Source organism: Pomacea canaliculata, linkage group LG14 (genome assembly GCF_003073045.1).
Source record: "Pomacea canaliculata isolate SZHN2017 linkage group LG14, ASM307304v1, whole genome shotgun sequence".
Classification (NCBI taxonomy): domain Eukaryota; kingdom Metazoa; phylum Mollusca; class Gastropoda; order Architaenioglossa; family Ampullariidae; genus Pomacea; species Pomacea canaliculata.
The window spans coordinates 1,948,913-1,972,856 of NC_037603.1; the positions used below are offsets into that span (position 1 = coordinate 1,948,913).

Below are 23,944 nucleotides of genomic sequence, written 5' to 3' on the forward strand. Positions count from 1 at the left end.
TTCGGCCACTCTGTTATTTCTCTTCTGGCTGTCTTCACGTGCTAGTTTAAAATCCCAGTACTCCGTCTTCTTTGGCGAGTGATCATATGAAAGGGAGAGGACGGCACTTTTTCCCTTTCAAACTCTACACAAAGAGCGAGTGCGCATGTCATCAGTGTAGACAATTAGCGAGTGGTGTTCACTTCAAGATAGTCTTTGCATGGTCTTGTGTCTGTTGGATTTGCTGTCCATAATCGGAGAGCAGAACTCTGGAAATGATGTCCTCCTCCCACCCCATACATGCTCTCCCAGCCCATCTCTCTCTCACACACAACGTTGCTGCGACTGCGATCTCCTCCTCGCCCCACTTGACTTGTGTGGCAGACTGGGCGTGTCCAATCTGATGTTAAATTTTCTGATCGAGAAAAGGACTGGCGGAGGGTTCTCACGCTTGACCAAAAATAAACAAGCAAGAATAAAGGCAAAGAAGACAAATGACACAAAGACGCGCGTACACACACAGTGAAGGAGAGAGAGAGAAAGTTCATCGACGTATCACATAAGCATCTAAGACAAAAGTTCTCGAGCACTCTCCACAAGAATCGTATTACATTTCGACCTCCGACGTCACTGTAGGGCCACTCAGATCGAGTTCTTATAGACAGGCTGTATGCAAGCGTGCACTTGTTGCTTGATTGCTCTGTAACTGGTCACAGCAGGGGAAACCACCTCTTATCTCGGGTCCCTAGATGCCTACCAACCCCACCGATCCACCCCTCCCCTACCCTCCCCCTTCCCATTGCAAACACCAACAGGCTTTGTTCTCGATTAGACCCTCTGTCGTGAACAGAAACTATTGTTCCCGTGAGGAAGACGATCCAGCCCGAGGGCTCGCGCATAGGGCTGATATTCGGCAATATTTAATTAGACGCCCGAGTTATTTCGACAGACAGCGTGGGTCGCGACCACTTGCCAGCCAGGCGCGGAGCCCGCATGCGTGACGGGGGGAAAAGTTGGGGGGGGGGGAAGGGGAACGCTTCGCGGAGTGCAGGTCGGTCCTGCGCATGCGATGTCAATAAAACCAAGTGCCAGCGCTTCGCGGAGTCCAGCTGTGGATGGTGCTTGGAAAAGATTTTCAAGAAGTCACAACTCTAACCTAATCGGATGGAAATGGTAAGTCGGCAAAAAAAGTTTGACATCACTTTGCCTACGAGAGTTTCTTCACTTGTAACCGTCTAGATGCGACTTTCTGCTTGTGGAAAGTTTGGAAAAGTAGCACGCGACCAAAAAAAGGGGAGAAATTTTTTGATAATTCCTTTTGTCTAATTTTTTTTTTTTAGTCTGTATTCGTTTTCTTTTTTATTTTATTTTTTTGTTCTTTCAGCCAGTAATACTTTATTGTTACAAAGTTACTGATTTTTCGAAAAAGGAAAAAAAATTGTTAAAGAACATCCGATTGCATTTTATAATTTGTCTGTCGCTTTTTTTATTTATTATTTATTTATTTTTATTATTATTTTTTTTTTTGCATTCTTCCATTCGTCTTTGGGCGTGAGTGTGTATGTTTGTGATGCTTAATTTTGAGAAAATATTTCCTTCTTTGAAATAAAAATATAAAAACGCTACAAATCGAAATTAAATTTGATTTATATGTTCCACAGAATCACTTCCATGTTTATCACACCATCTGTTTTGAAATTGTCTGACACTTAACTTTCAATCGTGTCAAGTTTTAGATATATGTGCGTAGGGGATATATATAAAGTTTCATTTCACTAGCACATATTGTTCTTAATGCAGGTGACATGGTTCTTGGACTCGCAGTGTACTATATACTTTAACCGCATACACATTGCTGACTGATTTAACGAACAATAACGGCCAAGCACTTGGTGCACGGGTAGTGACTGGGTGTATCGTTAATTAAGATTGGTTGTTTATAACACCAGACATACAAAATCTGTTAACAGTCATCGCACTCAAACTTCCGGACCAGCCTGTCTCGAGTGTTTGCCAGTTTGGCAATGACAATGACAATGATCAACTTTATTTGTCCCAGTGGGCAATTAGAACACGGCAAGGTGCTCTAGTTACAAGTAAAAGTTAAAAATAAAAGTAGAACAAAGTTCCTACCAGTTTGTCCCACCGCCTAGACACACTAGACTGACCATTCTCTTGACAAATACAACCCAAACAGACTATAAAAAAAGTTTGTAAAAACAATGTAATATTCTTGGAAAAAAAAGGGGAAAGACGACAGTCATGTTATTGTCGAAAACTAGACAAGTTGTTGCCAGAATTGACTTTAATTATTACAAGCCATGGTTCCCAGCTTCGCCCAAGTTGAACTGTGCCACCATTTCAGTTGTTATTTTATTGTCAGTTGATCTATAGCTCTGCGTTTGTAATAATAAGCCAAACCCATTCTAACTCGGCTGCAATGTAGCAGAAGAAAGAAATACTTGTACTCCTAATGCACCTCCCCTAACCAAACAGTTTGACAGCTCCAGTTCATGGGGAACATCGTTAGGAGTGAAGTGGCCACGCTTGATTCTCTTCCTGTCTCTCGGGTGGTCCAGTGGCACGCCCTTGTTAACATTGAGGATCGGATGTCTCCGGTTCAGATCTCGTCTGGGGCACGCCTGTTTTTCTTCAAGTGGACCTTGTTTACAGGGCCAGCTTTGCTTTGTTATAATCTTAGCTGTTAGCTTGGCATAAAACACACCCTCTCTCTCTTTCGTTGTCGCATTGAATTCCCTCTCAAATTAAAACTTCCAAATTTGCGCTGCTTAATGTTTCGAAACTTCTTTTTTTTTTTTTTTTTCATTTGGAGCTACAGCGCCAGAGTTTAGGAATAGAAAAAAAGTACGAAAAAGAAAACATCGCGGAACCAAAGAAATATAATCCATCCCAGAACATTAGGCGACGGCAATATTCCTCCCAGACTTGTTGATGCTCGGCAAACATTGTTGATTTCCACAGTCATTGATAATGTCAAGCATTTTGAGCCGGAAGAGTGGGTGCAGTATTTATTTGTAATGATTTGGTAAAGTTAAGTGTGAGATAAAAGGTCCCTAAATCTGGCTGAATACTATACTATTGTTCTGGAAAAACACGCCGACAAACATTGCCATGTCAGCAACGCAGCCTTTACAATTGAGCATGAATTAGTTAATGCTACAAAGTTCTCCGCCAGTGGGAGATCTAGGACCATATGTTAATTAGAAAATAAATTAGCCTTTTGACCTGTTTTTGTGCATGATAATGTTCGTAGGCATGCATCTCGAGAATAGAAGATGGGTATTTGGGAAATCGTACCTTAAGCTTGACCTGTACCATCTTGAAAAATTATCTCACCCCACTAGTCCTTTAAATGTCTCCAGAGCCATACAGTTCATAAATTTCGGTAGATACAGGGCGAACTATATGTTACACGTTTTGACAGGAATGACTTTATGGTGCATTTTATATCGTGTGTCCGCATGATATTATTTCTGTTTTTAAAGCAGGAAGTGGGCGCCACCAAGGCGAACGAGGTAAACGTGAGGAAAGTCGGCATTCTTGGCACAGGCAACTTCGCCTCCGCCATCGCCCAGCGGCTGGCTTTAGCCGGATATGACGTCACCGTGGCCAGCCGCCGCCCGGAGGATCGCAAGCTGACGCTGCGCAGCGACGTCTGCCTCTCCTCCCTGCAGTCCGCCATTCACCTAACGTCCGTCTCCGAGTGCCTGGAGCGATGTCACGTGGTTATCGTTGCGTTGCACCACGAGCACTTCACGAGCTTCTTTACGCCGGAAGTGGCGCAAAAGGCCGCGGGGAAGATCCTGGTGGACGTCTCCAACCGCTCAACGCGCGGCGTGCAGCCGTCGAACGCCAAGCTGTTGTCGTCGCTGGTGCCTGGAGCACATGTGGTGAAGGCCTTCAACACGCTCTCCGCCTACGTCCTCGAAAGCGAGACGGCAGGAGGGTCGCGGATGGTCTGCGTGGCGGGAGACGATGCCGAGGCTCGCGTCGTCGTCTGCAGCCTTGCCAGAGACCTGGGCTTCGAGTGCCAGGAGAGCGGAGGACTGGAAAGCGCATGGCAGCTGGAGGAATCAGTCCTGACAGTTTTCCCGGAGTGGAGGGTTGCCGCCGTGATCGCCGGAATCGTCTTGGCCTTCTGGGCGCTCTTCGCCATCACACGCGAGCACCTGGTGGGCACTACTAGCTGGAGCCAGTTCCCCGTAAAGACGATGAACAAAGTTTTTGGCGCCTGCGCGCTGACGGAGCTAGCCTTGACCTACCTGGCCGGCACCTGCGCCGCCTTCCTGCAAATCTACAACGGCACCAAGCACAAGCGTTTCCCACGCTGGCTAGACGCATGGCTGAAGGCCCGGAAGCAGCTGGGGTTGCTGGCCTTCGGTCAGGCCGTCGTTCACGCCATCTTGTCCGCTCTCCTCCTGAGCCCAACTTATGTCAAGTCCTGGTACGCGCCTGACGCCCTTCGGGTGATCGTGCCGGTCAACCAGACCGGCGACATCGTCGTCGATCTGAGCAAGGCCTGGATGACGTGGAACAGCGAGCTTTCGTTGCTGGTCGGCGTCCTGGCCATCGTCCTGATGGGTATGCTGGCCGTAACGTCACTGCCTTCCGTCACGCGCATCATGAACTGGGCGGAGTGGCGCTTCGTGCAGTCGGGACTCGGCTACGTCATGCTGACTCTCGCCACCTCGCACCTGTACGCGATGAGCCTCCACAAGTGGGTCAGGGCGGGGCTGCCAATCATCCTTTTCCGCCTCAGCTTCATGAGCATCGTCCTTCCAACGACAGTCATCGCCCTGCGGATCATTACCCTCCTTCCTTGCGTCGATAACTACATCCAGCGAATACGTCGAGGCTGGGAGCGAAAGACGCTGTCTTCGTCGTCGGACCCGGCTCACGGGGCTGAAAATGGTTCCACGTCAAGCAAACAAGCTGCAAGGACCTCCGCCGAGGTGAAATCTGGAGCATCCCTTGGAACTGGGCCAACAGTGGTGAGCAACTCCGAGACCGAGGCCCGAAACTCGCAAACTGTCGGCGCTGAAACACTGGTGTAGTTGAGGGAAGTAAAGTCACATCAGGGCCGCGACATTTTTGAACATTTCAAATATACTGATCTTGTCATTGACCTGCCCTTATTTCATTTGTAATTTTGCGAGACTTTCTCGGTTGCTGTCAGTTCGACTCAACTTCTGTTTGCTGCAGCATGGCTCCAGGGACAGTGTATGTCATGTCTAGAAGGAACTACCATGCTTTGTACTAAATTCTGCTAAAATCATACTAATGTTGTCAGGCTACGGACGTAAAGATGTATTTTTGCCATCTTATCCTTTGCCAATCACTTAAAGAAAACTTTAATCTACGTAACACGAGTGAAATTTCCCTTTAATGTACGGTCATTCAGTTCACATCCAATGGATAAGGTTAGACCCTTCAATGTACGGTCAGATTAATTGGATCAGGCTGGACTATTAAATATATGGTCACATCAGTTCCAAAACTACTGAACCAGGCTGCATCCTTTTCTTCGTTGAAAACGCATTGAGCAGACAGCAGACTGAAGCTGAAAAAAATGTTGGAATTATCGTCATTTTGATGAAAGTTCTTTGACCTTTTTTATGTGGGTTAGTGGTGTTTTACGGTCTCATTGTCTCCCCCTAATTAACACGTCGTTGTATTTCACTCATGTACGTTATTAACGACATCAAATGACTGTTGGCATAATGGATAGGATTACCAATTCACTCTCGTGCTTTTGCATTCCATTTGTCTCTCTGTGCTTATGTCTGCTGGCCATGTTTGTCCATTCGTTTCGTTCATTTATTAGCATACTGAAGCTCAAGCAATTTATTCTCATTCACTCACATTTATTTACGCATACGCTCACTGTAAGTGTTCTCTTTCTCTCACACACACACACATACACACAGAAACCATGCGCATTTGTTCGCTCGTACTTGTTTTATTTATTTGAGAGATAATTTTTTTTTATCGAGGTCAATTCAGAACCACAATACAAATAATAATAATAATGGGAAACTTATAACACGCAGCATCACGACCAAGATAGATTGCACTGTCTGTGCCAAATGAGATAAATTACTCGTAAAAGGGGAACATATTAGTGCCAGTCTAATATACCGAGACAGACACAAAACAGAAATTCTCCTGCAAGTCTTCACGGCTCTCTTTCTTCGAATTTTTGACTGATTTTTTTCTGTTTTTGTGGTTTGTCTTTAAAACAAAACAGAACAATCTTCCTTCTAAGTTTTGTCTAATATCTCTGCACTGTGTGTATTTCATCAGAACGCTTGCTTTAATTTTTAGAGTGAGCTGTTAGTATGTATCACCGTTTTATTCAATACACTCTTTCTGCTTCTGTGCACTTTCATGCCAAGTTTTACATTATTCTTACCTACGATTTTTCGATCAAGCTTCTGCTCCTGAAATGGTTAACAATAAAGGCAGTTGCAAGTAGATAATAGTAAATTGGTTCAAATTCTGTACATGCATGGTTTTTGTCTTGAATGAATTTGTACGGAAAATTAACTTGCTGTGAACTCGTGATTGCCTATGATAGACGAGATGGACCAGCCTGTGTGTTTGTGTGAAGGAGTGAGTGGCTGTGGAGGCAATGGATGCAACAACAGGAATGGGGGTGATGGATCGGTGCATGCATCCTTCACTGGTGTACCTACATAAATCAGGCTTCATAACTATCCGATTACGGAGAACTGGTCTGGAAACGACAGCTACCAGCGTGCGATATTTTTCAGGGGTGAGGGGGTCAGAGTACATCATTGTTAATGCTGTAGATAATGCAGCTGCCTAATTAGAGCAAGAGAGTGAACAGCATAATTATTAGCATTTTGTGTAACTTGCCCGATAATTTTCTTTCTGCTAAAATAAAACTACTAGAAAACAGGCTTTTTATAAGTAGGACAAATGCAGCTAGTTACTACAGTATGCTCCGCAGTAATGGTTGTGAAGATCAGAGACCAAATTTACAGCAGATGCCAGCGCTCTGTGCCTCATTTACATTGTTCATGCAATTACACTTGATGCTAGAAATGAAACAGAACACACGTGTGTAGTGTCTAGAATAATGGCTGGGTCCATTAAATAAAATGTTCATTTAGTTTATTTATTATGTATTCTTTTGGCTGTTGGCCTGCTTTCAAGTTCATTGACCTCAACTGTTCGGCGCGTTAATTTTTTGTTTCGCTGCAGAGATTTACAACATTGGATCGGAAAAATGAAGTTCTCACGAAGTTCGAAATAAATTGAAGGAAGTCAAAGTCGAGCATCTTTCTTCGCAGCAAAAGTTGAATCAGACATGCCGAAGTTTTATATATATATTATAATTATATATCTTTTCGCTCTTAAAAAAGTAATCAATTAAATACAGATGATCGAACGTCTTTCAAAGTCTTTTCAAAAACAAAACTATCAAAACCAATGATTTCAATAAATGTTATTTTTTAAGTGTTTTGTATGCGTTACAGTTCGATCGATGTTTACGCGTGTAGATTATAGGTTTATTCCAATGAGTTATATGTTCGTGCTTTTACATCCTAATACCACTTCTACTGATCTCTAACTCAATCTACGCATAATTATAAATATATATGGGCGGCGTATATATATATAGGTATAGCTATATACACCTACTTATGATTGATGCCCTTACCACAGACCCCAAAATAATGGCAATAATGTCCCGCTCCCTTCTCAAATGAAACGTCGATCGACGGTAGAGTGTATGATGGTTGGGTAGAGCGAGCACGCTTCACGATGTGGTCAAAGGGAAAGAATTTCAAATCAAACATCACTTTTTTTCTGTGTGACTTCCCTTTATGAACCGTTACCTATCTCTTGCGAACTGCTTTTTTTTTCTTTTTAAACAGAGCGAACATTATGAAACAGATATGTGCGTGCCAAAGAACTGCATCAGACACGATGTTTGGACGAAAAGTTTACCCTACTGACAGGCTCAACAACTAGCACTTGCAAAATAACACGCGCACACGTAAATAAAATAAAAGAAACTATGTTTTTCGATGTTGACTTGCGTATTACATAGTGTGTACTAATGTATATGTCAGCTTACATTGAGGCTTTATGCGATGCTGGTAGCTGATGATGAACTGTAAATTTGGTGAATGACAAATGACAAAGTAAAGCAGAGTGAATGAATAAATTATTTTGCTCTAAGACTTGAAAAGTACGAGCTGTAATTATGAATGTTTAGCTGTTGGGATTCATGTTTCTGTCTTATGAATATTTTCCAATCACATTTCTTGTTATAGCAATTTCTTATGTTTTTGCTACACTATTTTCGATTGGGTCTACAAGTGGTTGCACTAATTAATCAAGCTTCTATTTTGTGTTGTAATGTCCATTAATTGTGTCTGAGGTCCATCTAACACACACACACGCGCGTGGGCATGGACAAGTGCATTACTCAGGTGTCATGTAACACTGTGAGCCTTACCTAAAAATTCTAATTTTACCAGCTGATGAAAACGAAAACCAAATTTGCTTGTGTGCACCCACACACATATCTTCCCAACTATATGTTACCACCCTGAAACAACAGGCTTTATTTGAACTCTTTACAAAACTACTCCAGCTCCAGTTGCCATTTCCAGCGATGCAGTGCCAAAATATCTTCAAAGTGATACAGCACATATATATAGCACATTATTGTCTGACCTGATGCATGGTTGCTTTAGTAGTTTGTATGAGTATTTGATTTCATACCATCTGATTTCACACTAACCTAATTTTGCTTTCCTTGTTTAATAATAATTTTATATTGTTGTACAACTGTGTTAGCACACGCGAGTGAAAGCCACTACCTTGGGTGAGCAGGCAAAAGTTGGGTGTGAGGTGAGCCAGCAAAGTGTCCCCCTATGGGCACACAATTTCAGCTCTATGATGGATACTGTGCTGTTTGAAGCCAAAGAGTATTTTACTACCCCCTACAACTTCACACAGCTTGTTACCTCTTCCACAAGAATCACTAATGCATCCCAAACTTTAATCAACCACATCTGCGTCAGCAACCAAAACAACATATTATCGAACTACGTGTACCACCTATAATGACTGCAGCAACCACGTCCCAGTGCACTTAGCGCAAACAATTCATTAAAATTTCTAGAACCACAATTACTTATCACTTCAGAATCTTTGTGGAATCGAAGTTTCTTGCTGACCTCTACAGCTCTCCACTAAATAATGTATACAATATTACAGATCCTACAGACTTTTTGCTCACAGGAACAACTTGATATAGTTCCTGGATGTATATATAAGCTAACATGCATCACTGCTCACCAAACAGGTTAAATGCTTCTGTATGATTTGACCAAGAACTCCAAAATGCCATAGGCGTATGAGATTCACTAAAGAAAAATGGCCAAGAAGCAAAGAAACATTAGTCAACGCAGTGAAAAGAATGAAAAAGAAAAAGTATTTCAGTAAACTTCTTCCATAGACGTGTATAGGTGGATTGCTGTCTGTCTGCCAAGACCAACGCTTCGCCTCTTGCGAAGTGATCTGCTGTTAGTATCGGCAAGCCTTAATAAAGAATGTAAATAAACCAGAAGCTTTGTCGTCTAATGCCTCGTTTTAGTAGTTAACTGGAAAAAAATCATCTGCCAGCATTCCAGTAATACAAGTTCGTGCTTCTTCCTATTCACTCCCAGCGGAGCATCTTAATATTACAATTTTTACATGCTAGATGACTTTCAAGGAATATATTTGTATAACCTTACCCTAACCCTTAAAAGAGAGGCTAACTTTCTGTTTTTGTAGGAGTGGGTTAAACTTTTCATCTTTCATATTTATTCCAGAAATTACGAAGGCATATATTATGTCCCACATACATACTCAAGAAATTTGGTAAACAAAGGAAGCATAGATTGCGATTTGTTCAGCTGACATATACAATTGTATTGACTGCAATTTGCTTCTCTGGCATGCAATGTTATAATGACACAGAAATAAAATTTATATTAAAAAAGAAACCAGAGGGCCTGATAACGTTGACAATAAAATACTAAAACTCTTGGCATCAGTTACTGCTGAAACGCTGTCCTACCTATACAGCCCAAGTATTGCTAAATGAGTAAATCCCACTTTCCAACCCTTCTAAAACCAGTTCATAAATCAGGTAATGTGGAAAATCCTACTAAACAAAGAACAAACAGACAAACAAAAACTGCCAACTCAGATATAAAATGCCATGTTTATACATGTAACAATTTCTCTGTTTTTATTGCATTCTTTTGAAACAATGTAATTTTTTCCCTACTACTTAGTCCGATCACTACATGTGGATATAGCCTTACTTTTGCTTATTCTGTTACCGTCGTAAAGTATGTGTCATTTGTCCACAACCAGCTCCACTCTGTTCAATATGCTAATTTCCAAAACCTCCTCTCTTATTACGTTTTTTGCTGAAAACAGATTAAGTAGATAAATTTGCTTTTGCAAGTTCCCGCTTTGAGAAACATACACCACTTCTGTGTCTTTCTATTCTTATAGTGTCAATTCTCAAAATAAATATTTCCTGAAATCTCACGATTTCAGTTCTCGCGCAGTAACTCGAGATAATGGAGGACTAGTTTCAAAATCTTGGCGGATCTTCAGCAAAAATAGATTAGAACGATTCTAGAAATATGAGCTCTGGAAAGGCCAATCGGAAGAAAAATGATCTGAGTGAAGCAGTTCAGTATTTTGCAAAATGTAAGTGGATCGCTTTATCTTTCCTTAACAACCGTGATGAATAGAAGATGTGTACATTCACTGAGCATTTGTTCGCTCCTGGAGTCGTCTGCTTTTTATTTTTTCGTTGCTACAAATTTACCTGTTATTTCTAAGTATGTCTTGATAGCAAGTGAGATTTTATCAAATCGATTACGAATTCTATAGTAACCGGGTCAAGTGCATGGTAATGATAGTTAATATTATATATTGTTAACTATATTTGTGGAGTTTATCATGTATCCATTTATCAGTAATCTCACATTTATTTACTTTTTGATTAATAAGGCAAAGCCAAGGTGGTAGTAAAAGGTAACTTGGAGCTGCAAACATCACTAGAAATAATAAAAAATGCCTCACAAAAAAGTGGCCTTGAACCATTCCACTTTGTACCATTATTGGATGCTGCAGCCAGTGGATTCTTTGGTAATATTTTCCATAATATTTAACATTTTATATTAGTAATTTTGTATGCAATATTTTCCATACTATTTTAACACTTTCTTAAAGTTCATGAATTAATTAATTCTTTTTGATAATTAGGCAGAAGTCCATCATTTTTGTGGTTTTCATCAAAATGAAAGGTTGTGGGATGTTTGGTTCGTACATGTTGCTCCGGACCATGTTTATTGTTAATGCTTATTTCTCCATTATAAACTTAATTATGTGTGTAGTTGCAGAAGTCTTGGCTGTATGTATTGTCATGAAAGTGATTTGATTTGAACTTAGATGTTGTATGCATGTTTGGTTTCCTACTTGAGCTAAGAATTATGATGTCAAATTTTAATAAAATGTTATGCATGTCAGAGCAAAATGACTACATTGGCTCTGTTTGCCTCAGCTTCACGTCTGCATATTTAATATGGTTGCAAAGCTTGTTATCTAAGAATAATTTGCGCAGAGAAATGACAAATATTTGTGACTTTGTAGTAAATTTAGCAGACCTGTTGTCATAGTATCAAGATGTAAAAATGCAGTTACTTCTGGAATTCTGTTGACATCTAGCCCAGACAGTGAGTCGACAGTTGATACGTGCACTAGTACCATCATCTAGCATTCCACAGGAGGCAATTGTGAAAGCCATTTCATGGATGTCCACAAACAAACCTCCCATTGCTATACAGGTATGAAAAAAAATTTTATGTATACCTGCAGAATCTTTCACAAAGGACAAGTTGCTTAGTCTTTTGAAAGTGAGAGGATATTATCTCAGATATTTTGTTTATATTTTTTTTTAATACTTTCATTGGGCTAGAAATAAATAAAAAATTTCTGGGTCTAATCCCATAATATGTTGCAGTGCCTTCTTCTTCGATGGATTCTTGTAGTGTATGACTACATTGATGGCTATGACAAACTTCATGCCTTATATGGCATCATCTTTCTGTTCTTGGACAGTCAGGTTATGGTAAGTACAAGCAAAAGCTAATATTTTATAAAGAAAACAATTGATTTTTATTTTGAGAGTAAATGATGGGCACGCAAGACAAATTATACTGCGAAATTCTGAGCTATTGCTTTTCTAAACAAACTTGAGATTATGTAGTGCTTAATTAAAAAAAAAACCAATCAAATTTAAAAATAAATTTAGCATATTTCTTAACAAAGTCATGTAACAGCATGAACATATATTATTTCTGTACTTTTTTATTTTTAACACCAGAGCAAACTTTCTTTTAGTGATGAAAGAGCAAGTACAGAATGGCATGATGAGAGTGTTTCATCAAGTAAAGCACCTGGTAAACAAAGGGCTTTTCAGGTCTTTGTGAATAGAGGGAAAGAATAACAATAACAGAACATTTGGTGATTGCTAAATTGATATTTTAAAAAATCTTATTTTCTGCAGCTTCCTCATGTGTGTCATCTGCTTTTCCTACTTACCCGCAAAGAGGATGTCCGTATGTTTAGAGTCCGAAAGCTCCTATCTCTCATCCAAGGCGAGTAGTAAGTGTTTGACAAACTGGTCTTTGCAAGTATTCCTATTCATGTTATGTAATATAGGTGTTTATAAGAAATTCTGGCTGAGAAAACAAAGTACAGTGTTCCCTCGTTTATTGCGGGGGATAGGTTCCAAGACCAGCCGCGATAAACGAATTTCCGCGAAATAGGGACATACATGCAATAATAATATATACATGCAAAACAATATCATGTTAGTATAAAGTAATATATTAATCATGGTATTAATACAGTACAATAACACTTAAGTGTAAAAAAATTATAACTGTACTCAGAGAAACCCAAAAAAAGTGATGCAAACTGGCTGCAAGATGGGAGATATCGATCATGGCTCGTCGCTTACGCATAGCAATGGATTTCTCATACACAATTATTTCTTTCGTCTGACTATCTACAAAATTACAGTGATATTTTAATAGAAATATACATGCAAATATAATATAGCTAAATTTTTTTGTCTTTTTCCTGTTGAAGTATCTATGGTATTTTGTAGAACAATAATTCCCAGCGCGGAAGTATCGATTGATACTTCACTCAAAAAAACCGCGAAGTAGCGAATCCGTGATAGATGAACCGCGAAGTCGCGAGGGAACACTGTACATTAAAACACTCAAACATTCAAGAGTTGTTTCTCTTTGCCTAACAGGTTTGAGGGGACCAGCTCTCAGCATTTTTTTTTTTTTCTTCTTGGATTTGTTGTTTGTAGTGCCTTTTGTACCGAGCTGCACTTTTTTCTGATGTGTCATTGGCATTGTGTTTGACTGTGTTCTTGCCTGTGGCTTTTTATTTATTCCTCTGCTAATATCAGCTCTCTCTTATCACCGTTAATATTCTCTGGCTAATGTAATCACAGTTTCTTCATTCTTCATTTTACAAGTGTTCCCTAGGATAGACTTTACATCTGTCCCAAACACTCATACATTTCAACATTGTACTGCAATTCTGCTTTGTGATCATCTGGATATTCTCCTGACAATTTGATCTACATGTTTGATTATTGATCTGTTCTTCTTCAATCCATTGACCGTAGGTCTGTCTCCCTGACGTCTTGACCTATGAATGTCATCCAGCAGAAGAACGACTTGGCATTTACAGAACCACTGGAATTTTAACTGTCTTTTTTGTTTGTGTGTGTGTGTTTGTAATGCACGGAGAACCTGGCTTTGTCTGGGATACTGCCCTGTAAAAGCTCACACCATTATTATTATACATACAGACTACTTGATTTAGCTTTGCTAACTGATCAGAGTTCAGACAGCAGGTGCAGCTGACAGCATGAAATGGATTATTTTGGTGAACTGTTGATGATTTTTTTTTTTTTTTTGTTCTTTGATCAATTTGAATGCAAAAACCATTGTAAGACTGGGTACTCAGCATTTTTTAATATAATTTCCTCTTTTTCTCAGGGATATCAATCTTGCATTGTTGGACTCCTGACAATCTATAAGCTTTATTACCCAAACCTGGTGTCTTTTGCTCTGCCTACTTCAAACAAGGTGATGCATCTAGAAAATCGGTTCATTTACAATAATTAGTTTGCAGTAAAAATAAGGACTTTATTTTTACAATATGCCTTATGTACATTGTTGTAGCCTTTGCTCCCCTGGAGGTGACTAAGAACAAGAAGAAAAATATGTGCATTGCGTGTTGCTTGAATGATTTTTGATGAGATAAAAGATATGTTTCTTTAAAAGTTATAAAATTGTAACATATTGGATGGTTGAGTCTTCCTTTATATATTCTAAACATTTTAATTTTTGCTTGATTTTTTAAAAAATTAATACTCTAGCAGTTACAGTGTTATAAACCATTTTTAAAAATGTAAACATGCTGTTTACCAAAAACATTTTTAAAATAGTGAGCTCTTTCTAGTTATCTCCAGATATTAAAATGTAGATCTTTCCTTCAGTTAACAGTTTAACTCACAACAGGTAAAAAGCGATAAACTCTTAAAACTGTTTGCTTGAGCACCATCTTGAATTTTTTCTGTCAATCCATTGCATGACATGTACAAGGAATATTTTAAACTTTCAATCAATCAAGGACTAAACAAATAATATCAAAACAATGAAGATATCATGTGCATCTTTGATGCTTCAATTTTCAAGTTGTGTCTTGCCATAAAACTCTTTCAGGTGCTGATGTTTTTGTTGTGTATGTGATAACATTTGGTTTTTAAAATGTTCCAGATGTTCTTTGGGTTATACGACCGAAAGTGGAAAAGCGAAGTGAGGACCATGATGGAAAAGAGCAGCAGTGAGTCCAGAACTCTTGCATCACTCGGTACGTCAGGGCCCACCAGGACAGAAGATCTGTGTGTCTCCAAGTCACACCAACTTGGAGTCAAGCCTCCAGTGAGTATATGTCGATCTACCTGATTGTGTTAGGTCCTAGAAATAAAATATTATTCATTGCTGTTTTTGTATTTAAAAACATTCACAGTTTTCATTATTCACTTTAAGTAGCAAGACATTTTCAAAGAAATGGTAGGAAAAGTCATTTTCAAGAAGTATACAGAATTATTGGTGTGTGTGTCCACAGGCACACACATGCTCTCATTACCAAAACAAACTTTGGCAAAGAAAGATATTAAGGGGGTTTATAACAAAAAGGAGCAAGCTTGCAGGTATGGGAACAGAAAGGCACCTAAGAAAGAACTTAAAGAGGTATTAAAGAGAGAAGGGAAAAGAAAGGAAACAAAGATGGAGCATAATTTTCAAGTGCAAAATATGAAGAAAGTATGAGAGGGAATAAAAGTAAAGAATATGCACCAGAGTAGAAGGAAGATTTTTCTGATCAAAACTCAGAGAACAGGAGAGAATGCAGATAAGCTAAATACGCTCTAGTGTCACTTTGATTGCCACAATTTTACAAAAGAAAAAAAGATTGAGGGGGATAAACTTAATGTTCTGGAGGAGGATGGAGGAGAAAGAGTTTTTCATGAGGAGGTATGCTGACAGCTGGGTCTTCTAAAGTAAAGCTTTCTTAAGGTGTGTGCTGACCAATTTGCAGAAATTCACTGCATACTCCTTGAAGTGTCTCTTTTTTAACAGCTCTGTCTCTTTTGCTTTGGAAAACATTTTGTAATTTGCCAGTACCAAAAAAAAAATGTCCTGTGAGAGAAATAAATACTTGCTGTCCTGATGCTTATAGAAGTGAATGCAGTGTAGAATTGTAGAAGTAGATAGAGTGTAGAAGAGGTTTTATATGCTTTAAACAGAATTTTACATCTCCAGTGCTTTTAGTACAAGCATTTATCTTATTCAGAAGCTAGTTCTGATGGATGTTGATGCCACAACTCAATTCTGGATTTTTACATTGATGTGCACAGATTTGTAATACCTATTAGTGAGAGACTGAAAGTGCCAGTGTAGATTAGTAAAAATGGATAGCTAGCACTGAGATGTTGACATTTTATGTTCTTGTTATGACATGAAATGTTGAAGTGACTATGTGATGTTCTAATCTTACTAAAGGTAGGTACAACAATATTCTGAAAAACGATTTATAAAGATATATTTGTATCATTATGTTGCAGCCAAAGAAAAAACAAAGGCTTTCCATTCCTATAGCTCATTCTGCATCTGCTGAAATCCAGCAAACTGAACACACTGACCAGGTTTCCTTGTGTGTGAATTGTAACCGTGTTCCTTTCGTTCAAATAGACACTTTCACCAGTATGCTGGACAACATCAACAAAATTGAGGTCAGTTACAAGCACTGTCAGTTTTAGTAAAGGTCATAAATAATAAATTTAAAAAAGGCTAATTTTAATGCAAATAAAATTTCTTTCCTGCTAGATCTTTGAAGGGCATTATCATTACATAAATCGTCACTTTTATGTGTTTGCCAATGGCTCATCCATGGACACAAGTGATAGAGAGTGTTTTGTTGCAGTTTCCTAGCCAGGTTGCAGCTTGCCTGCAGAATCCAGTCTTGCAACATTTGATGGCATATTCAGCAGATAAAGTTGTGGCAGCTCGCTTTAATTTCTGGCTCCAGCATACCTTAACTGAAGGTGAATTTGATCCTTGCTTTGAGAAGTTCCACTTTTCTGCTAATAGTCTTTATTGATGATAGTGATATTGTAAAAAGATTGAGGAAACTGCATGCATTTTGCAGGATAAAATATAAAGGTTTGAGTCCCAAGATTATAAGGCTGTGAGGATCAATTAAGATACTGATGGGTAGAAAAAGTAAGGTTGCAAATGAGTTAATAATAATAATAAATGTGGCGTTTCTAAAAGGCGTACTCAAACTCCTAAGGAGTATGCTCTTAGCACTTAAGAACAAGAACGAAACATTAACAGCATACGAAGACAGGAAGAAAACATATACCATATGAGTTATAAAACAATAAACAACCATACTAAACGAAAAATAAAATCAAATACAGAAAACACAAACAGGAACCAAATAACAAGAACAAGAACTGAGAGTAACATGAAATAGCAAAAAGAAGGGTGTGAAAAGGACTAACATTATCAAATAGTTAAAGGTTTTGTCTTTTGCCTGTCTAACCCCTGCTTCTTCAGAGCTAGCAATATTGTTGAAGAATCCAATCCGTATTGCAAAATAATTATTAGCTCTCATATGAAGGAGTTGCAGTAGAGAAGGTCCTAGTGAGGAATATGTATGTTATGCTTTTGGGTTTTTTGTTGTTTGTTTTTTTTATCTAGAATTTCTTAACAATGCTCCTTTGCGAATGGAAGATAATGAAATGCTTCTCAAGAAACTTGTGGATTTCACAGACTTTCTGCAGGTCAGTGCCTTTATTCATTTTGTATCATTTGTTTATGATTTACAAAACCAATGAATTTAGATATTTTTATCTGGAATGATCTCAGAAAGATTGTGGAATGATTGTATCTGATGTTAGCAGTATCGTGAAATAACTGTATCTGATATCTGAATCTTTGGCAGGAAGGAATTCCTGTTGTGGAAAATTTCCTTAGCAGTTATCTGTTAACCTGGAATGGTCTGGATTACTGCCCTTTGATTTTCCGGTTGATAAGCAGATGTCACCTCTATGGATTTCAAGGTATGTCCTGAGAAAAATAGAAAGTAATGACAGCAGGTGTGAAATTGATTTATTTATGTTGAGCAGCCTCTGAATTTCTGAGCATGAAACCAGGAGGCTGTGTGGTAAATTTGTTGTATGGGTGCTTGCATCTACACATGGATAAACAGATGCCTTTAGTCCTTATGTATGTGCAGTTTTTGGATTATATTTGAATGGAGCTTAGAAACTTTCTTCATCTCTCTGTGCAGATCTCAATGACCTCATTCTAGAACCTCTGAGACAGCTTTATTTTTCTTCTTCTGTCTACTTCAAGGTGAGAATTTAATATGGTATTTTGCAAACGGCTTTTTTTTTCCCCCTTTGTCAAGGGCAACACTCACACAGCACCAATAAACACATGACGTCCAAACATGTTCTTTCAACTTGAGAGCCAACGACCTGTCAATGGGCTTATTGTTCATTTACTATATTTATATACACCAGTATTTTTTCCTACTGGGTTTCTCTTTCCAACAATATCACTTTCCTCACATGGTCACAAGATTAAAAAAAATACGCTGGTCACAACACAAATTTCACTTAAGATTACTCAAAATCCCTCTGGCACATAATATTTCATTCGAATGCTGGAGAAGGTATTCCCCACACCCTCCCATTGAACACACCTTAATCCTTGCTGAAGAAATAAACTTGAGTAGTTGAGAAGAGAGAAACTCCTTGACATACACCCGTCAGAGAAAACGCTGGGGTCTTTCCAGTCAGCGACGCTTGTTACACCAACTCTGACACCCTCACGATGGCCAGCACCGCGAGGTGGGTCCAAAGGAAAGGGAATGTAATCTGGTTCCCCAGAAGTTACGTTTATTCCATAATAGTTCATTCCACAATGGTTCCACTCCACAACAGTTCTTGTTAACTTATTTCTTACTTAATTTCATTTACTATTTAAAATTATGTATTAGGCCTCTAGTAACATAAGCAAATAATTCATTTCTTGGATAGGTTAAACAGTGAGAAAGTGTGTTAATCTGCTTACCACTTATGTTTACACTGAATCACATAAATTAAAATAAATATAATAGTAAACCTTGTCTAGGCAAGGAACTAAGTTTTCCACTGGATTCCCTGGGTCATACACCAAAACTCTGTTTTATATCCTGCCTGCTCAGCGGTCTCCTGTGGAATCAATTCACTTTGCTAATTAAACGCAATCATGTCATAAACTCCCTGTGAACATTCTGAACCCTGAACTACTGCATATGTTTCTAAGCCCATTCTACTTGTTTACATGCTCACACTGCATGCACACAGTACATACTGCACACGCAAGTTTGGGGGAGGGGGGTTAATCGAGATTCCTGACATTCTTATACCACTTAGGTATTTTTAAATTTTGATGTGTAAAACTTTTAACTGAAAAACTAATGTGTTGCTGTTATTCTGCGTGTGTGTGCAGTGCCAGTGTTTGTTTGCCTTAACGGAACTGTTAAGGAACTATGCAGCCAATGAGTGTCCAAGGCTTCAGGAACAACTAGGCATGATCAGCTCAGAAGACCAGACCACAACAGAAACCCAACTCCAGCCAATGATCAGCTTGTGAGCAGCTATCAGTTCTTGTCATTATGGATGTCATTAAATGCTTGTTTGAGCTGGTTGACAGAATGTGGCATTATCTCCCTCCACCAGCTAATTCATCTTCATATTCTTTTCTGATGTTTTGTGTGTGTGTAAACATTTTAAGGTGGTCGAGGAAAGAGGATTTTAATGTACAGAATATAGGAAAATGTTCTGGGTCATGTTTCTTCTTAAACATCATTTCTTATTATGTCTGAGACATCGACAATCTAATTGTCTTTGTCTAAACAGTATGAGTTATTGTTTGTTGTGCATCTGTTTTACTGTTTCAGACTTTATCCACTGTTTGTCCATGCAATAGGTTTTAAGGAATACTTAGAGCTGAGTAACTGATCTGACCTTGTATAGTGGGTTGGCAGGTGTGGCATCTTTCCAGACCAGGTCAACGTGACAGTGCAACCTCTCAGTGTCCTGCAGAGATTAGTAGCCTATGTAGACCATCTGGCAGTGCTGGGACTACTGCTTGAGGAGAACAACAGCCTTCTGATGTACAGTGCTATCAACTTCATAGAACTGGTTGGTGTTCCTTTCCTGGTGAATACTTGGGGTAGGGGGTTTTGTGCAATGTGTCTGCGTGTGCGTGAGTCTGAGCATGTGTGATGGTGTGGGTAGGTGTGTGTGTGAGAGAGAGTAGGGTGGTGGTGGTGGTGTCCTTTTTGATCGTTTTTATTACTGCTCCTAAATAACTGTTAAAAACAAAAGGGGACAATCTATTGTTTCTCAGTAAGAATAGAAGTTTACAGTGTGCAACAAATTTTACTGCTCACTTCGTGCATTAGAACAATTTGTCAGAATTCTTCCTTCTGTGGCCTCACTCAGAATTGTCTGCCCCCTTCTCTTTGAACTGGATTGACAGTAGTTACATCCAAGTCCAGTGTTAAAACACACCTCTTTCAGAAATACTTTTTATTACAAACTAACCTTACCATTATTTTATCATTTTCTCATCTTTTTTTCATGCTCTTCATTCTTGTTTACCCCTTGTCTTCTTTGTTAGCTCGTTTGTAATTTTCTGAGTACAGCACATTGAGGTTGCCTCCACTAAGGAAATTTGCTTTATAAATTCTGTTGCTGTTATTACCATTAGTTCTGTTGCTCAATATTTCTGTACCAGCAGTGTTTAAGACCACTTTTATTGTGTTAATATATACACTGACAAATTTTTTTGTTCTAAAATGAAGACTCACAGAACAAAAACAAAAACAAAAAAAAAAAACCAACTAATTACCATCACTCACTTGTACACGCATAAGTAACAGCTTGTTAGTGACACCCACATGACCATGTTTAAGCATGAATGCGCGCGTGCACACACACACACATTTATGCTTAACTTACATGGAACTTTGCACACATGTCTTACACTTATACAAAACTACAAACTAAATATATATATATATATGCGCAAACATAATAACAGGCAGCTACATCTTGTTTTGCTCAAATGGTTATGATAGCAAGACAATGCAGAAAAAAATTCCCAAACTTTTTTTTTTTTTTTTTTATTATTATTATTATTATTACAGTTAGCAGACTGGAATCTTCGGCTGAAAGTTGAGGCAGTTACCCTGCCATCAGAGCATTTAGTGCGCCGAATTCTCTTTTCCAGTAGCAGTGTTGCAATATCAAGTCTTTGTATGGTATTTTGTCGGTAAGTCCCTTTGAAATGTCAACTGCACAAACTATGGACGTCTTGATAAGTTACTTATTTTGTTTTCCTCTTTGGAACAGATCAATTAAGATGTGTCCCTCTGTGTGCATGTGTGCGCGCACATGAAGGGGTCAGGATGGAGACACTACATTTATGAAGGGGTGGTGTCAACATTTGGAGTAATATAGAGAAAGGGTGATCTGTGTCCAGATCCAGTAAATACTGCTTTACTCCCAGGTCTGTAGTTAGAGCTCAGGAGCAAAGATGCCCTAGGGTAAAGTAACAAAGCAATGTCTCCATTGTCTGGACCTGGCTTCACCTTGACCTTGATTTGCTGGGATGACAACTAACCCTTCATAACTACAACCCCAGCATATCTGGGCATATGCAGTTCAAAAAATCCCTAAGAACCACTATCTCCCAACAAGTAAAAGTAACATGCATTCCTCTTATTTAAAAAAAGTTTTAAAAAATGCTTGCTACATTATTATACATTCTTAGGCATTTTGAATAATAATGCAAATTTAACTATATTTCTTATGATATTTTAAATGCTTCCACAGATATAAAGAAGCCTTTGTGCAAACACCAAGTCGAAAGCGAGAGAGTGTCAACATGTTCAATGACATGCTGGTGGATATATGTGATGCCCTGTGGAGAAACAAAGCCTTCAGTAATCAAACACAGGGTTCACTCAGAAATATGGGCAGTGAACTCGCCCCATCTTTTCAAACTTGTTCCATATCATATCCCACGTCACGTTTCTCCATTTTCCAAGGTCAGGCATTTTTGCCTTATGCCTGGAAATTTCTTGTGCTGGTAAGAAGACCCAGACAATATTTTTTATGGATCATGTATATGCCTATGGAAAATGATTTTTGGTATGACGTACTTTATCAAAAGCTGATTGTGATGTCTTTTGCAAGTTGCAATAGACCAGTTTTTGTTGGCGGAGGTAAAGTATATAAATTCTCTGATTTCAGACTCAGCCTAAAGGGAAAAAAGTTCATCCAAATCAACTAAAGGTAAACCACTTTATTGCAAGATTTTAACAATCATGAGTGTTAAAAAGTTCCTAGGGCATATTTTCCTGATCAATGGGTTAAAGTCATTACAAAATGTTAATTTTTATTGCTCTGAGCTAATAGCTCCACTTTTTTAAACAAGATACAAACTTTCAGACATCAGTACTCTTACCTGTACTCAAAGAGGGCTCAAAAATCACATTCCCAAGTCACCTATTGGCTGAAGCTTTGATGACAGTGTGTAAAGGCTTGCATAAGAATAAAGGGGGATTATTTGCCCATGTTTTAGGAATTGGTATTTTGCAATGAACTAATCTGTCTCATTTTGGGGGGGAAAAAGTTCCGACATTCTGACATGTACATGTGCACTTTTATGTCTGTGAAAAAGAGGGAGAAAGACCTAATTCTATCCACCTAACAACTACTGTAATGTATCATGCATTAATTTTTATGATTTCTCTAATTACTGAGAAGATAATCATATTTCTGAACAGACTGTGAAAGATACCTACCTAGATTTCCTCGAGCAAGAACATCTCCGGGGCATCATTCAGTTTATCGGTACCTTTGTCATGCGTAAGACAACCAGCAGTCGCACCACAGAGTCCTTACAGGAAGGAAGTGTTCAGCATTCCTAACAAACAAGAAGTCTGCAGTCTGTGTGATACTGGGTAAATTTCAAGACTTTGTCATATTCATCTATCTCTGATATGTGAAAGTGGGCCAGCAGTTGTCTCAAATACTTTTGGTAAACAACAATTGAAGTAATTTGCTTATTCACGATTTGAAGTTATAATACCAGTTATGCTTTCAAAGTTGTTTTTTTTTCCTTAACAGTTGCTTTTTTTCTTTTTTTTTTTTTGTGCTGTTTGAATATTCTTGAACACAGCAATTTTTTCCAGCTGTTATTCACACTGAGCTGTAGCTCAAGGAAATATCTTGCCATTGTGTAAAGCATTAAATCATAGAATTAAGGTGAAGTGACATTTGATTATTTAGTGAGAGCATGGTTTTGCACAAAGTTACAGTGTTGTGAGTGCTCATCAATGGCAAATAAATGTGTATGTCTATAAATGTTTGAAAGGGGTGTAAGCCAGACCAAAATATTTCTTTGGCTTTGACAGGCTGTGATGGATTTTGCCCTTTTATCTGTGTGTGGTTGGAGGGAAGAAGGTGAGTGTGTGTGAGAGCATGTCTTTATGGTGAACCAAGGAACTAGATGGGTGGGAGCGAGGGTAGTATAGTTGTGGGGTACTGTTAGGGAGTAGAGTGAGGCATCAACCACACCAACTGGGGAACTAAAATAACATTTTTGACTGGGATTTTGTAGGTGAGCAGGAGAATTGATGTCCCCACATTTTGCTTACCAGATAACTTTAGGTTCCATAGAATGACAGGACAGTGAAAGGGTGGGCGTTACATCAAATTGCAAACTGAAGTTTTCAGAATATTTAATGATGAAATGATAATTTACTAGGATAACATTGAAAACCACTAGTTTGAGTCTTTCTTCGATATTTAGTCAGGGTTTTAGTACAGTTTTATGCCTTTTTTTTTTAAAATGTGATGTTTGCATTTAGCTTTTAAAGACTCATTATTTATCATGGAATTTGCTTCCTGTTTCTTTGATCTGAGTATGATTGATACAGCTAATAAAGATATGCAATTTGTAAGCCTTTGTGTGACAGAATAACTCATTTCATCCATGGAATGCTTAACATTAGAGACTTATTTTATTTTTAATGGGCTACATTAGCCTAAGGGAAAATACAACTATGCCCAGTTTGCTTTGACATCCATATTCACATTTGTTGTTGTTTTTATCATCAAACATTATGACAGTTCTCTTGGAAGTAGCCATACTCATGTTACTTTCATGAA

At 38.7% G+C, this 23,944-nt stretch overlaps 2 protein-coding genes across 3 annotated transcripts; both read left to right on the forward strand.

Moving 5' to 3' along the window:
* The first annotated feature begins 925 nt into the window (after positions 1 to 925).
* Positions 926 to 6,481, forward strand: LOC112555331 (metalloreductase STEAP4-like). Of its 2 annotated transcripts, none has more exons than XM_025223692.1 (2): positions 926 to 1,152; positions 3,489 to 6,481. In XM_025223692.1, the coding sequence occupies exons 1-2, from the start codon at positions 1,144 to 1,146 to the stop codon at positions 5,052 to 5,054; spliced, it is 1,575 nt and encodes a 524-aa protein (XP_025079477.1). In that variant the 5' UTR covers positions 926 to 1,143; the 3' UTR covers positions 5,055 to 6,481. The 2 variants fall into 2 exon arrangements, with proteins under 2 accessions (XP_025079477.1, XP_025079476.1); XM_025223691.1 differs by having other exon boundaries at positions 927 to 1,152; positions 3,486 to 6,481.
* A 4,120-nt stretch (positions 6,482 to 10,601) lies between these two features.
* Positions 10,602 to 23,736, forward strand: LOC112555507 (centromere protein I-like). Its single transcript, XM_025223942.1, has 19 exons — positions 10,602 to 10,752; positions 11,059 to 11,196; positions 11,776 to 11,894; positions 12,071 to 12,178; positions 12,617 to 12,714; positions 13,436 to 13,484; positions 14,136 to 14,225; positions 14,919 to 15,083; positions 16,268 to 16,435; positions 16,627 to 16,747; positions 17,409 to 17,491; positions 17,653 to 17,770; positions 18,001 to 18,065; positions 19,209 to 19,348; positions 19,747 to 19,903; positions 20,914 to 21,038; positions 21,602 to 21,857; positions 22,022 to 22,063; positions 22,558 to 23,736. Exons 1-19 carry the CDS (start codon positions 10,686 to 10,688, stop codon positions 22,699 to 22,701), a joined length of 2,253 nt encoding a protein of 750 aa, XP_025079727.1. The 5' UTR covers positions 10,602 to 10,685; the 3' UTR covers positions 22,702 to 23,736.
* The last annotated feature ends 208 nt before the right edge of the window (positions 23,737 to 23,944 follow it).